Source organism: Artibeus jamaicensis, unplaced genomic scaffold, assembly GCF_021234435.1.
Source record: "Artibeus jamaicensis isolate MK-2021 breed Jamaican fruit bat unplaced genomic scaffold, CSHL_Jam_final scaffold_625, whole genome shotgun sequence".
Classification (NCBI taxonomy): Eukaryota; Metazoa; Chordata; class Mammalia; order Chiroptera; family Phyllostomidae; genus Artibeus; species Artibeus jamaicensis.
The window spans coordinates 4,866,843-4,881,517 of record NW_026522051.1 but is presented as its reverse complement, the minus strand read 5'-3'; the positions used below and the strand labels follow the sequence as shown (position 1 = coordinate 4,881,517).

The 14,675-nt window shown below is 62.6% G+C and overlaps 1 protein-coding gene across 2 annotated transcripts in view; it reads left to right on the top strand.

Moving 5' to 3' along the window:
• The first annotated feature begins 4,893 nt into the window (after positions 1–4,893).
• DDR2 (discoidin domain receptor tyrosine kinase 2) overlaps positions 4,894–14,675 on the top strand; it is a 53,252-nt gene continuing 43,470 nt past the window's right edge. The window contains exons 1-2 of one of the 2 annotated variants that reach the window (XM_053659377.1): positions 4,894–5,350; positions 5,428–5,483. In XM_053659377.1, coding sequence (XP_053515352.1) covers positions 5,115–5,350; positions 5,428–5,483 — 292 coding nt within the window. In that variant the 5' untranslated portion in view covers positions 4,894–5,114. The remainder of the gene's footprint in view (positions 5,351–5,427; positions 5,484–14,675) is intronic. The other variant, XM_037149492.2, reaches the window with a different exon arrangement.

Sequence of the window (14,675 nt, the reverse complement as noted above, 5' to 3'; positions counted from 1 at the left end):
AGAGAGGAGACTTAGAGGGCACAGAGAAAAGGCAGAAATCCCAGGCCGGCACTGAGGGAAGCGCAGACCCAGAGGTTTCTGACTCTGGGCCTGGGTCTTGCCTGCAGATGAATCGTCCTCCATGCAGGCATTTGGTCACGGCGGGGCGGGCACCAGGCCCGTTCTCCATGGAGGTGTCTGCCTGGGCGCAGGGGCCTGGCCTCGCCAGCGCTGGGTCCTCCATGCCCGAGTCCCAGGGGCACTTGGGGCTCAGGGGGTCCCTCCTGCGTTGCCCAGGCCGGGCAACCCCTGCCCTTCCAGGTGGGTTTTTTGCTTGTTTTTAGCGAAAAAGAGAGTGAGAATAACATGGTTTTTTAGAATATGGGCCATAGATCATCTGTAAGGGTTATCTGTGTCTAAAAATACTCTGCATGGAAACCTGGAGCTTTAGAAAGATACTTTACATGGCGTTCATTGACGGAAAGCACAGGAAATCAGTGTCTGGAGCAAGGAAGCGTTCTAAACGTCATGTCCACGGAAGACCTATCAGTTCACTTCCCGCTGGTGGGGGGGGTAACGGCGGGGGACGGTGGTCTTCCATGGAATAGGGTTTGAGGGTCTGGTCTTTCCCCTTTTTTTAAAGGAGCATGTGATGTTATCTAAATTTATTTGTGCCAAGGCTTAAATAATGTGTTGAGCCTATTTTGAGCCTATTTTTCGCCCTATTTCAACAGCAGCCACTTCTGCCGTCGTCCACCCCATTTTCTCAACGGGATCTGTGAGGAGCCCTGGCGGGTGGCCTGGCGGCTGGCGTCCCCCAGTGGACTGAGAGGCTGCGGGCTGGGCCCCAGCGTCCCTGGGCCTGGACACTGCTGTGCGTTCCTGGGGAGGCGGGCGCGGGGCCCTGTCTCCGTGGTCACGGAAACTGCCCCCAGCCCCTCGCTGGTGCAGCCTCCCGCTGCAGTTCTCCACAGGCTCTGCGCAGGAAAAGGCTGTTTAAAGCGGCCCCACCCAGGATTTGCAAATCAACCCTTGACTGAGAGCATAATGAAAATATCCATTTTCAGTCGTCAGGCCAAGTAAAAGTGCTGTTTTAGATACGTTTCCTTATTTTCTTCCAAGTCTGCAACTGAAATGCTGATGACAGGTCCACATCTCCATGATCTACTTCTTTTTTATGTTGAGTTTGTTCATAGCCTCCAACCCAGAACGCCGACTTTATTTTCATTTGCTTCCTTTCTCTGAAAACTACAAGTCAAGTTTCCGTACATTATTCCCAAACCCGCTTCCTCCCTTCTCTCCACCCCTGGGTTCTCAAATAATCGCCGCTTTGTGAAGAGCCGGACAAGGGCAAACCACCGGTGACCGGTGCGGGTTCCAGTCCTGCATTAACCAGCACGAGGCTCCATCGGGGACCCCGTCTGGCCTGGTGGGGACCAGCCTTCGCCGAATGCGTCTGAGACGCTCCGCATGGTTTTCCATGGGCTGCGGACAGGTGTGGGGCAGGTGGGACACACCATGGGGACATCACCTGGTGACACTGGAACGTGAACAATTAGAAGGTGGACAAACATTTTATTTGTATCATTACCTAGAAGGCGTGTGTGTGTGTGTGTGGCTGCTTTGCTCCTTCATTTTCTTTCGGACATTACTCTCAACACGGGCATTTCGGAACACGGTTACGATTCGGCAAATATTGTTTCAGATTCGAGGTTCCCTGGGCTGTTTCTGGGGGCCCCGACTTTGACGCCAATTTCACAGCAGAAATAAAAATGCTGTAGAGTCGAGGTCAAGAGCCAGGTGGCCTCCAGCGGCCCCCCGCCTCTTGCCTTCCTTGGGTGTCCTCGGTCTCCCGTCAGCCACCTCAGGCGCACCTCCACTGGTTGTCACCTTTCCACTGTCTTCCGAGATGCCTGGGGCCCCCCACCCCGTGATGATGAAGTGACCGGGGCTCCCTGTCCTTGTCTGCAGTGGCGGGGGGGTGGGAAGGGGGGCTCGGTTCAGCAGGACTCCAAGGAATATTCCCAGTCGTGGGGTGCGAGCCTCGCTCGGCGGCTCTGGACTTTCCCTGGAGCCCGAGGGCCACCCTCTCTGTCCGTGCTCCCAGCAGCTCCACCGGCTGCCGCTCGGTGACACTTTCCCCGAGGTTCTGTGAGGCAGACGTTGCCCTCGTGAGCCCCCTCGTTCTTCACAGCAGCCCATCCCAGCTGCCCACCGTCAGGGGTGCGGGGCGTGGAGCGTCTGTTGTTTATGGGGATTAACCAAAACAACAGCGACAAAAACCAGAAGGAAACACACTTCAAAGAGGTGTCCTCTCCGACCTGGGCCTGACCCCAGGGAGCCAGCCCCCGACCCTGCTGGGCTCTGAGGTTGCAGCCATTCCAGGGGACAGGCCCTGTCTCCAGTCACGTCCGGGGACATTCATTTCCCATTTTCCATGGGAGGCACCCTCCCCACCGGGCCGCACCGCCTCCCGAGGGGCATAAATCACCCCAGTGACATCACTCACGTTTCCCAGGCAAAGCAGGGACAGGTCTCCCCGAGTCTGCTCACACGCCGGCAGGAATTCCGGCTGTGCCCCAGACTTTGTCACAGGGTTCTGCGAGGCTCGGGTGACTTCCTGAGTACCCTCCATTCCTCCCAGCTGCCCCGGGGGGAGCACCCGCCGCCCCCACCAGGGCCCGCTCCTGCAGACACTTGACTCTGGTCCCCCACGGCTGTGAACACCCCTAAGTTGGCTCAGGCAAATGTTCAGGTTTCCTTTGGTCTTTTCGGTGGCACCTCCTTCCAAGGGTTCAAGGTTGGACCTGGACTGGCTGAGCATGCGCTGGTATTTTTCTGATTGCTTCTCCTTCCCTCTGACTCAGTGCGGTGGCACTTGGGTCTTCTGTCCCCAGAAGTCCCCTTGGTCAGCCAGCCTTCTGTGTGTCTGGGTTGGAGTCGACGTCACCGGCTGAAGCAGATCTGAGTGGTTCACGCACACGGACCGCGAACACGGGTCTTTGCAGACAGGGACGGCAGCCCATCCCTCGTTAGTGTCTGCTCGATGATGGTTTCCATGGGTGGCTGGGGGCCTCACCCAGGCCAAAATCTCAGGCCTACGGGCGCAGTGTCCATCGTAACTCGGACAGGTCCAACCACAACAGGCCCGGGTACTGGGGAGGATTCTGGGACTGCTGCTTTTTAGGATTTACCTTTTCCTAGTTTTGTTGAGAAATAATCGTGATCCGTTGCTGTATAAATTTCAGTTATGGTTTCATTCACATACATCATGGAATGATTATAGTAGGTTCACCTAACATGTACCTTCACCTTTCTGTACCTTCTCATATAGATACAGAAAGAAAAGAAGAAAGGAAGGAAGGGAGGGAGAAAGGGAGGGAGGGAGGAAGGAAGGAAAGGGGGAAAAAAAAGAGAAATAAGAGTCTCCTCGCTGTGATGAGAGCTTCCAGGACTCACTGCTTCCTGGCCGTGTGCGTCCTTCCTGTACTGATGAGAACACACCTGTGGTCACCGAGCTGCAGTCACGGAACTGGAGCTCGTTTGTCTTAAAACTGAAGTCGGTGCCTTCCGACCCCTTCCTCCCACTGCCCGGCCCCGGCCCCTGGTAACTAACCGCAGTCTGATCGCTTTGTCCAGGAGTTTTTTTCCTTGTTTTGAGAGTGCGCACACACACGAGCTCGTCCTGCATTAGTCGGTTCCCATCTGGCCAGTTTCTTTGAACGCGCCACCTGCCGGCCGCTCCGTGTTACTGCAGTGGCAGCACTTCCCCGTTTCTGAGGCTGAACCCAGCTCCTTGTGAGGGTCTCCCGCCGCTGCAGGACCACGTCCCCCACCAAGTGTCTGCCGCAGTGCGAGCCGAGCTCCCGGGAGCCGAGGGCCCTGGCCCAGCCTCCAGATCCTCCCGGTCATTCGAATGGCCATTCCCGTAGGTCCTGTCTGTGCCGTCTCCCCTTTGTGAGGCAGCCCCTGTTCCGGTTTCTCCTCTGGGGTCTCGTGTTCTGTCTGTCGCCTGCGCAGGGGCAGCCCGAGTCCTTGCACCCTCCAGCTGTGGCTCCCAGACACGCGTGGCCGGTTTCTGACTGGTCGGGGGGCCTCCAGGGGACTTGGCCCAGCAGTGCAGCCCGTCGAGGCCGCCCCACGGGGCCCCTCGTCCTGTTCCTCTAGGAAGCAGCTCCTGCTCCACGGTCCCTGCCCAGGTTCTGGTTTGCCCCCCACCCTTGCTCCCCTGGGGGGCAGTGCGACCAAGGCGGCCGTCCAGGTGCAAGTGGGCAGGAGACGGGGTGGCCTCAGGGCCTGAGGCTGGGGGCGTCTGAGGGGGGCTGTCTCTGGAAGGCGTTAGGTCTCCCTGTTACCCCCGTCTCCTGACTTTGGGCCTCTGGGGCAGCGGGGGGGCTGCCTGGGACCCGCCAGGCTCCGGAGGGCGGAGGCCACCAGCCTGGGCGGACGGACCGGACGATAAGCTGTCATTTGCAGGCCTCCCCTCCCCTTGGCTTCCTCCCTTGGCCTGCCTTCCCCTCCACACCATCTCTGGCCATGGCCACAGACGGGAGGGAAAAAAAACACGTTTTGAAAACAATTTAGAAAGTCCTTGTAAACGCTCGTGTTTTCATTTAGCAGCCTGAACCTGGGACAGCAACAGGCCCTCCGAGGCAGCGACCAACAGGGAATCGAGTGGGAAAACCCTGGAGCCTCCGATGGCCCCGTGTTTCTGGTGGGGGTGGGGGGGAGGGTGGGACAAAGTTGGGTCTCCGGAGGGAGGGCCCAGCTCCAGGCTTTCACGGGTAAAACACGGGAGATCAGCTGCATGTATGTGACCCAGCTGTCCCGGAAGCTGCGGCCGAGAGAGAGCCCCAAGCCTCCTCTGTGCCCGAGCTCCTGCTGAGGGAGAAGATGAGGCGGGGTCACCTCTTGGGGCCCGTCCTCCAGGGAGGGGGCTTGGGGACAGGGCGGAGGAGGCCGGTGTCTTTCGGACTGTTCCCGGGCCGAGCATATTTTTTCTTCTATGAATGGGTTTTGCTGTAAATTACAGCTCTGCCCTTGGTCCCGTGGGTCAGCACAGCGAGGCTCCAAACAGGGGACGGCTCTGATTGGTGCCTCTGCCCCTGCTCCCAGCCCCTCCTAATTGAAACCAAATGTGCTGTGTGCTGGATGCTGGGAGCCTGGCGCCTCCCCAGGAATCCTCAGAATGTGAGGTTCTCGCAAAGGCGTCTTGCATCAGCCCGTGGATGTGTGCCTGCCACCGGCTCCCGCGCGGGCAGGGCGGGAAAAGGGGCCTTCCACACCCAAGCCCCGCTTCGGGGCCGGGGGACGCCACGGACAGCAGCCGCCCTGCTTTCTCCTTCCCGCAGCCGCGCGCTCCTGGACGAATGTGAGTGACGCGAGTTTCTGCCTTTCTTTCGTTTTCCGAAAGCGAAAGCGCTCACGGTGCCTCTCCTGGCCTGTTAGGAAAAGTGGACAAAGGAGGCCCAAGCCGCCGGGGACCGTGGACTCCAGAAATCAAGGTCCTGCCTTTTTAGGGTCTGGAGGGAGGCTTAAAAAGAGCTAAGAGCAAGAACATGGGCAGAATCGGGGGACCCCGCAGTGGCTGCCAGTCCCAGCAGCAGCCCGCCAATCTGGGGTCCGAGGAGCCAGGCCAAGGGACGTAGAGCTGGACCGGGCAGAGGCGCCGGGTGGGGAGCTGCGGCTTCGGGCCTCGGAGGGGGCCCCGTTCGGGAGAGGCCGTCAGGGGGGGCTTTCGTTTGCACGGAGTGCTGACTTGTCCAGAGAGGGGCGCCTTGGGCAGAGGGGCGGCCTCATACCTCAGCTCCGCGCCGATGGGGCCTGAGTGGACGGTGGTGGGAAACCCCGAGGGCGGCCTGGTCCTCCCACCTCATCGCTGGACTGGGCTGCTGTCCCCTTTGTTAGTGGGACTCGGGGCTGTTTGCCACCGGGACCTCACAGTACTGGCAGCGGCTCAAAAGTCCCATCCAAGGGGAAGGAGTGTTTTTTTCCCCCGAGCGGCGGAAGCCGTCAGGCCAGCCATTTCGGGCGGGAGTTTGCACTGCCAGGCCCGCGGGGCCTCAGCACCATTTTGCTGACGGCCCAGCTTCAGCACCGTCCGCAGGAAGACGGGAGGACGGACAGAGAGCCGGGGCCTCTCCGGGCCCCGCTTCACGGGGGCTGCAAGTGAGCTGACCTGAGCAAGGGTCTCCAGACTCCCCACCGGGCGCCCTCCGAGGCCAGGGTCCTACCGGACCTTAGTTAGCTGCCAGCACAGGACGGTGGCCGTCAGTGAGCAGGGAGCGGGGCACTGGTGTCCATGGCACTTTCGACCGAGGGTGGAGACCAGCCAGCGGACACCCGAGGGCTCACCCGCCCCGGGCCCCATGCATGGGGCGGCCGCACCCGCCGTCCCGTGGGCATCGGCCCCAGGGCAAGGACGTCGGGGCTCAGAGCAGGGGACCTGCTGCTCAGAGAATCGCAGCTGGTGACCTAGACTCTCAGGTGCACCTGGCTCTTGCTCTGTGCTTGTTGCGATGGCTGGCGTCTCGCTGTTGAAACGGAATCTCGGCTGGCACCCGAGGAGGGTGAGGGCAGTTTCCGGTGTCCGCGGGCGTCAGGGACCGTCCGTCACTGCCATGGCCGCGTCAGCGCCCCTCACTCAGCTCTGGAAGTGTGTTCTCCCTGTGATGCGGGTGCACACCCGTGTCTGAGTCCCCGAGCCGTGACAGTGCTCACTGTCCCCACACGGGGTGGGGCAGGGTGGGCCGGGAGCCCTGTGGGATCTCCCCGGAGGTCGTCTGGAGCCTGGGGCCTGGGGAGGCCCGGGGGTGGCATCTCCGCTGCCTGGCGCAGCGCCCACCCCGTGTGCATCCTGGTCCCTGTGTGTGTGACTGGAATGGCGGCCGTGTCCATCGGTACTGTGGTTTAAAGACGCCGGCCGTGTCTGGGTCTGCAGGCCCCAAGGGGCCTGAGCACCCCGCTGTCGTGGGCAGCTGCCTCCTGGATCGGAAGCCATCTCTCCGCACGGACGGCTTTCCGCTGAAGCCGGTGGCCTGCTTGGCCTGGACCCCTCCCCAAACGTCGGTCACCGCATCGTCCCCGTGTGCCCTGCAGGGGCCTGTGCTGCCCAGGACAAGGCTGATTCAGGGTCGGTCTCCCAGTTTCTCTCTCCGAGTTTTTCCGGCTGAAACATTCGCAGGGCCGCTTTGCACCAAGGGACCTGGGGCGCTGCTTCTCACAGCGAAGCCCGCTGTGTGCGTGGGGGGCTGTGAGCGCAGGGCATGGGCCCAGGGGGGTCTCTGTGGGGGCATCAGCTGTTGCCGCCCAAGGTCCTGGATTTCCTCAGCCCCAGGTGCTCCAGCTGCGGTCACCCGGCTGGGTCAGCACGAGGCTGCAGGGAAGCGGCTGCCCTGCCGGTCCCGGGCCAATGAGGGTCACACACGCAGGTGAGAGGGGGCACCGACGGACTCAGCTGGGGTCTCCCACCTGCTCCTCCTCCAAGACCTGCGCTGTCCGGGCACCTGTTTCTCAGGGGCTTAGATTATTGGGATGATATTAAACGTGTGCTCACACGAAACTAGGATCTCCTTCCGTGGGGGCCCAGCCCAGCTCCTACCTCCACCCATGAGCGGCTTTTTCTGCATGTGGGCGGAGATTTGACAGCCCCCCCCCACCCCCTCATCTCTGTGCCCTTGGGCTCAGCCTTGGCCGGCGTCAGAATCCCCTGCGGAGCTTCATAAAAAGACAGGTGCTGGGTGCCGCCCCTGACCACCAACGAGACCTTCCGTGGGCAGTGACCGGGTGTCTGTGTTTTCTGACCACCTCCCTCGGGTGCGTTTTTGGGGTCACAAGGACCCGGGTGGCACTGTGCTCCCCCTTCCTCTCGTGGGCTTGCTCACCGAGCGTTTGCAGAGCCCTTTGAGGAGCAGACGGAGGGAGGAACATGGGTGGGCAGGGTGCATGGTCTGGGGAGGGCCCCAGGCGAACCAGAGACGCAGGTGTGAGCATCCCACGACAGACACCGTCCAGGCTCCCGGGGGCCACTCAGGGCGGAGGGCGCGGCCCTGTCTGTGCGAAGGAGCACGCACCCTCGAGGGCCCCCGGGCCGGGCTGGGGGCACCCACGGCTTCCCTTTCCTGAAACTGAGATGAGCAGGACTAGAACGGTGTGAACAGGTTTAGTAGATGCGACGTGTTCCTTCTTCCCCTCTGTGTCCTGTGCGCGAGCGGGACTGAGTGTCACCGACGGGCCCGATCGCACGAGCAGTCTCTCCTTCCAGCGTGTGTCTCGGTGGAGGGTCTGGGGGCGGCCGAGGGACATGAGCAAGTGTGGGCTCCGTGCCCCTGAGGGAACCCAGGGTCGGGGTGAGCGGCGCTCGGGCAGCAGCAGGCTGCTGTGACCAGTGGTGACAGACTGACCCTGACTCCGTCAGCAGTGAGGATGCAGCCGGGGTGGGCAGCTGGCCGGGAGCTCGGCGTGATCGCCCACACGGGGGTGCTCTCTCACGTTTGGGGGTGCTCTGGGCCTTGTGGAGTGTGAACGTGTCCCTCAGCTTAAAGCAGAAAGGAAGGAAAATTGTGGGGAGATGCAGTTAAGTCCCCCCGACTGAGAACGCTGCCGTCAGAGACTCGTCTGGAAGCGAAGGGGCCAAGTTCTGACCAGGCGGCGGGGGAACCCCGACAAGCTGGAGGGAGGGCCTGGAAGGACCCCGAGAAGCTGGCGTTGCTGCCGATGCCGATGGGGGGGGGGGGGGTCAGAGCAGGGAGCGACCGGGGCCAGCCTGAGAGCAGCACACAGGACCCGTTTGCCCAGGACAACTCAGAGTTGAAGACCAAGGTCAGGGCGGGGCTGTGAATTCCCCTGCGGCTGGGCACCTGGGTCGCCTGGGGCAGACGTGCTGGAGAGGCCAAGCCTCCGAGCAGGACAGACGTCTCCCTCTTCCTTCCTGGCCTCGCTGGGCCGTCACCCACTTCCTGCAGCGAGGGGCTCGGTGTGGGCGCCCCTGCTGGGGACGGACCCCCAGAGAGGTCGCTCCCTAAACAAAGGTGGTGTTTGCCCTCCCCTCTCCCCTCCTCCCCCCAACAGTCTGCCCACACCAGAGGCCTAAGGGGTCTTGGGCCGCCTCCGTGATGCGCGTTTCACAACGAGCAGTGCAGAGCCCCACGGCACCACTGACCAGAGGACTCACTGCAGGCCTCTCTGTCACACGGGCTTCCTCAGAGGTGACCAACTGAACCTCACGGCTCCGCCTCCAGACGCTGTCATTGTGGTCCTCCCTCCCCGCCACTTAATCTGAAGAGGCCGTTTCAGAAATTATTACTGCCTGGTCCCAGGCTCATGCCGTGATTAGCCTGGCTCACCTGGCGCCCCCGCCCCTCGGCCGTGGCGTGGGCCTGGAAGGGGCGCTTGGGGTGCCCCGGGAAGATGCTCCTGGGGCCTCTGGTCTCCGGGCTTCGTCCCCTCTGAGCTCGGGGAGACCGAGGGTCCTCGGGTTTGGAGACCTGAGTTTGGGTTTCCTGTGCGTCTCCTTAGGCAGAACTAGTGTTCAGCATCTAAACTGGAACCCCGGTGATGGAGGCGAGTTATAAACTCACACTGGGGCCCGGGGCTTCGTCCTCACGCGCCACGGTCATTCGCCTGCCTCTCAGGGCGCCCGCGTCTTTGCCGAGACTCAGAACCTTCGGTGGCGAAGGCCCGGTTCTGCTGTGTTGTCGGCTTGGGCCTGGGGGCTCCGGCTCGGGGCTCACAGCACCGGTGTTTCTGTGAGGCCGGAGCCGTCCCCAGGTCCCCTCACAGATGTCAGAACAAGCGGCCAGAGGACGCTGTCAGGAGGTGAGACGCGGGGTGCCAGCTCCCCTCTGGCCCCGTCCTGCTCTGGTCTCTCCGTTTTCCTTCCGCATCCCCCCCTTTCTGCCTGTCACTCACCCCTTCCCCTCTCTGTCTCTCCCCGAAGGGACACGGAGGAACAGGCTGCGCAGTGACGCCTCCTTTGGAGGAAACGCCAGCGTTTGCAGCTGTAGCTGCATTTTCCTTCGGGGGCTGGGGGCCGCCTCCGCCCCTCGTCCGGTTCTCCTGTCTCTGGGATGGGGCGTCTGGTCCGTGTGTCCCGGAGGACGTTTCCAGGGTGTGTGGCAGGGAGGGGGGCGTGGGGACTGGGACCGGAGTGTCCTGCAATGTCTGCGGTCCCAGGACGGGTCACGCACACGGGGGACAGTGGGGCGGTTTGGAATTCAGCTGTGCCAGGCGACTGACGAGACAGGACCACGGGGGACACGGGGACACGGGGTGCGTGGGTCTCGGGTCGGCTGGGACGCGCCTGGTGGGCCGGGCTCTGGGATCGTGAACAACACAAGCCGGTGGCACGAGGGGGTCAGTGCGCTCGTGTTTGTCCTGGGGTCTGAGGACCGGGGGCGCCGTTTCCAGTTGCGGAAACAGTAGCTGTGCACTGAGTGCCCGTGATGTTTGAGGGACTCGGGAGATGACCCGAAGGGGCCACGTGTGAAGCAGAGAGGACCCCAGCCTGGGCCCCACCTGGGAGGCCGGGCGGGGGTTTCTCTGAGGAGGGCGGTGGGTCTGGCCCTCGGTGGGGCCAAGCCGCGAACCAGGAAGGACCTCACGGGGCGGGAAGGTGGAGGGCGGGAGGGGCCGCATCCCCGTGGTGCCTCTCAGACGGGGGGCGGGGAGCCCGGGGAGGCGCGTTTCCGACGCCGTCCTGCGGGGTGAGGGTGCCGCTCTGGCCCAGGCCGAGGGTCCCGTGGCATCAGACCACCGGGGGACGCTCGGGGCCCACCGTCTCGTGTGTGAGACCCTGGGAGCCACCGTTTTCTCAGCTCCCCGTCTCGCGTTTGGCCTCGACGTCCACAGAGTCCCCAGGGGCCCAAGGACGCGACCACAGCTGCTCTGCCCTCACGGCTGCCGGAGTCTCCCGGGCCGACGTCCGGCGCCTGCTGGTTCTCATGTCACCGTGGCCAGTCCGGCCCCAGCCTGGGGCTGAGGGACAGATGCTGAGCGGCTCCGGCTGACAGCGTCCACCCAGTTTCCTCCTGAGAGTGCGGCCCCTCAAAGCCCCTGCTCCCCAGGCCACGGCTCCGCTCCCGCCTTGGATGGAGGGGGCTGGGGTCTCTCTGTGGGGGGAGCACACAACTCCCTGGGGAATTAATGAGAAGGACCGTGTGGCCTCGTCACCCGGTGCTTTTGCCCCCGTCACTCGCGCTGTTCTGTCCGGGGACCGAGAACTGGCCCACCCTGTGTCCACGCAGCCCTGGCTTCTTGCAGGACGGCCTTTCCGAGTGGAAGGACCATCCACCCGCAGCACCCAGGTCACCCCAGAGCCCGTTGGTGGTACAGGCACCCGGGCCTCAGACCTCGGAAACGGCCACAGAACTGGCATGGTGGGACGCACGGGTTCCTGGGGAGCACGCTCGGGGCAGGTTCTGATGCTAACCGAGGTCACAGAGGTGACAGCGAGACTTCTGGGTCTCGGCATTTGTCCTGAGACCAAAGCAGCCGGGTTCCCCAAGGCTGTCACCAGCTCTTGCTCCTCCCTGGCAGACGGTCCCGCTCAGAGTGAGGGGCTGCCTCTGACTCGGCCCAGGCCCAGTGGCCGCCTGCTCGGTAAACGGAGGTGGATGAGGACCCAGCTTCCTTCCGTGTCACCATGGCTTCTCCTGAGTGACCCCGGCCCGGGGACAAGTCACCACAGAGACCCCCGACCAACAAAGCCAAAAACACATTCTGTCTGCACCTTCACAGCAGAACGTCAGCTGGTCTCTGGCTTGTGAGATGGACCCTGAGTGTTCCCGAAAGCCGTGGTCATCCGTCCAGGCGACATCTGACCGTTTGGTCAGGGGCACGGACCGCTGTCCCTCGGACTGTCCGATAAAACGTGACGGCAGCCTCACCGGGATCGCTGTCTGCTCTGAAGGAGTCAAGGCTAGATCTCTGTTTTTGTCAGTGTGTTTATTGGTGTGCTGCAGAATCTCAGTGATTAGTGTGTGTGCCGTGAGGTGACAAAGGCCGAAAACCCTCACCCTCCAGGATAGGAAGTTGCTGTGACGTCCAGCCTGGGCCACCGCTGCGTCCCCGTCTGCCATGGAGCTGTGAGTCTGACCCCCACGGGGGGCAGGGAAGGTCCCCGCCCGGGCCCCGCCCCCGGCCCTTCCTTCAGAAGAAATGATCGATCTCATCACGTGGACTCCTTCCACCAAGGGTTTAAAATGCGTTCGACTTTCCTGGAGGGTGGGAAGAGCCGACGGCAAATGCTGTGTGAGGGTGTCTGGGACTACGGACCACAAGCTGCCCGTGTGACTGCGTGCAGCCCGCGCCTCGCTCCTGAGTCTGGGCTTCAGCCCAACAGCGGTGGCCGCCCCGCGGGGCTGCCAGGCTGTGTCCCTGCCCATGTCCCTGGGACAGTCCCACCTGTGGCCTCCGGTCACGGCTTCCAGCTGAGAGGTGCAGGTGCACAGAGCCAGGCTGCCAGCCGAGGCCTCCGCTCGGGCACATGGGGGGACATGTGAACGGGGAGTGGCACCGTGGCCCCTGAGGACTGAGCACCGGTGGGCTTAGCATTCACCCACTCAGAGTGCGTGAGAAAGGCTAGTGGTCCCTTGCAGATAGTTGGCTGACGTCCCCAGGCAGGTGACAAGCACCTGCTGCAGTGGCTGGAGCAGAGGTGTGGAGGCTGAGATGGACAGGGAGGGGCAGGTGGGTGGGCCGCGTGGCCCCGGGGCCTCAGCCTGAGAGGCCCCCTCGCACAGGGAGGGTCCCACAGCCTCTTGGGGTTCTGCGGGCGAGGCCAGCAACCGCGTCCGGGCTGGAGAATGAGACACGTTGGCCCAGGGGCCAGGGAACGTCATTAATCTTCCTGTTGCACAACCCGCCTTCCCAAGCCCGGCACAGGGGACGGCGCCTCTGGGTGGGGACCGGCCTTCGCCCTTCACGGGGAAACACGCGGCAGAACACCCTCGGCGAATGGCGGGACTGACTGCACCTGAGGGTCCGAGGGGCGGGTGGCCGGGGGGCAGGGAGAGCCCACCGGGAACTTCACGCAAAGGGGCCTCTTCCCCCAGAGGCTAATTTTATGGAGAATTGTCTTTTCTGCAAAGAGGAAATATTCTTATAATTAAAGAAAAGCTATTAAAACAGAGAGACTCCTTGCATTCAATACAGACACTCGTGATTCTATAGAAATAATAAAACCCCCGGGATTGTAAATCGATTCAGCAAGAAGAGTGGCCGTTGGCAGCGCCCTCACTGTTTCATGGACAAGTTCGCTGTCACAAGGGAAGGGCCCAAAAGGGACACAATTTCTGCACAAAGATGTGGCCTTGGGTACAGAACGGAAACGATCCCAGTGGTGGGCACAGGGGCGGGAGGGGGCTGGTCAAAGATGCAGATTGTCATCCTTTTCAACGTGACGGTTTGTGAGGATTTTAGATAGCACAGGAAGGTGCTTCCGGCTTTACATGAACTGAAATTGGAAGTCACAGACTTATGTAAAGGTATTAAGTCCATTACGTTAAAACGGACAGAAGAACACATGCATGAAGACAGGCCAGAACGGGAGCCACGTTTGATTTCCAGAGCCCACTTGGTTCTTCCCAGAGTCGGCGGCTCATAGCGACACCCGGGCTCCTTCGGCAGCACAAGGGGCAGTGGAAGAAGGTATGTAATTTCTAACAGGGGGCAGCGTCGTGAGGGGTTTTGTTGTTTTCAGAGAGAGTTGGTGGGCGCCTGGGCCGCCCCCTCCTTCCCTGGGGCTCTGAGGGGCGTCCCCCTCGGAAAGGCCTGTCGGGCTCCCAGCTCAGTCCTCTCCGCCGGTCACGCCGCCCCTGGGGGCAAAGGACAGTGGGCCGCGCTCTGAGCTCCGCCCTGGCCCAGGCGCGCCCCCCACCCACCACAGGTCCAAACCCTGCTCCCGTGGCAGCGGCTTCCAGATCGAATCCCAGCTGCTCTTCCCAACGTCGCGTCCCCACCCACCTTCTGTCTCGCGTGAGCCCCTCCCCGACCCCACAGGGACCTTCAGCTCAGGGACAACTTCTGCCTGGACCGCCTGCCCCCTCCCGTCAGGTCCACGCCTGCCCCACGCCTGAGGCCCGCTGGGGAAACCAAGGCTTCCCCCGAACGCCGAGGGTGCGTCGGACCTGGGGGGTGGGGGGGCTGTGGGTCCTGTGACTCAGCCTCACAGGAGGGGCGGGGGGGGGGTGGCGGCGCCCGCATTGACTGCGCCCAGAACGTTCTGCTCCTTCTGTCTGGTTCCCAGCACGAGAGGCCGAGCTGCTCAAGGGCCGAGATCTCGCTTGTTCACCTCTGCAGCTCTTTCTGGAACCCACTGTGGTGCTAAGGCCAGGGAGGGGGCAGAGGGGGGCATCAGAACCGGGAACGAGCCGAGCAAGGACGGACGCTTTCTGACGGCAGTGGGGGCGGGGTGTGAACACCAGGGGGCACAGGGCTGGGGCCAGAGCTCAGCAGGCCCTCGGGGTGGGCGACACGGCCAGCCGTCCCCTGCACCCTCAGGCGGGGGTGTCACCTACACGCAGCGGGAACACCGTCTGTTTGCAGGATCTGGCAGCAGCGCCGGGGCCGAACGCCTGAGGGAACTTCAGGGAAAGGCAGTGGGCTCCTCCGGGGCCCACCGGCTGTGGGGACAAGTGACAGACGTGCAGGACGCCAAGGGCAGGACTTCACCGGGGACTTCGCATGACCTCGCTCGT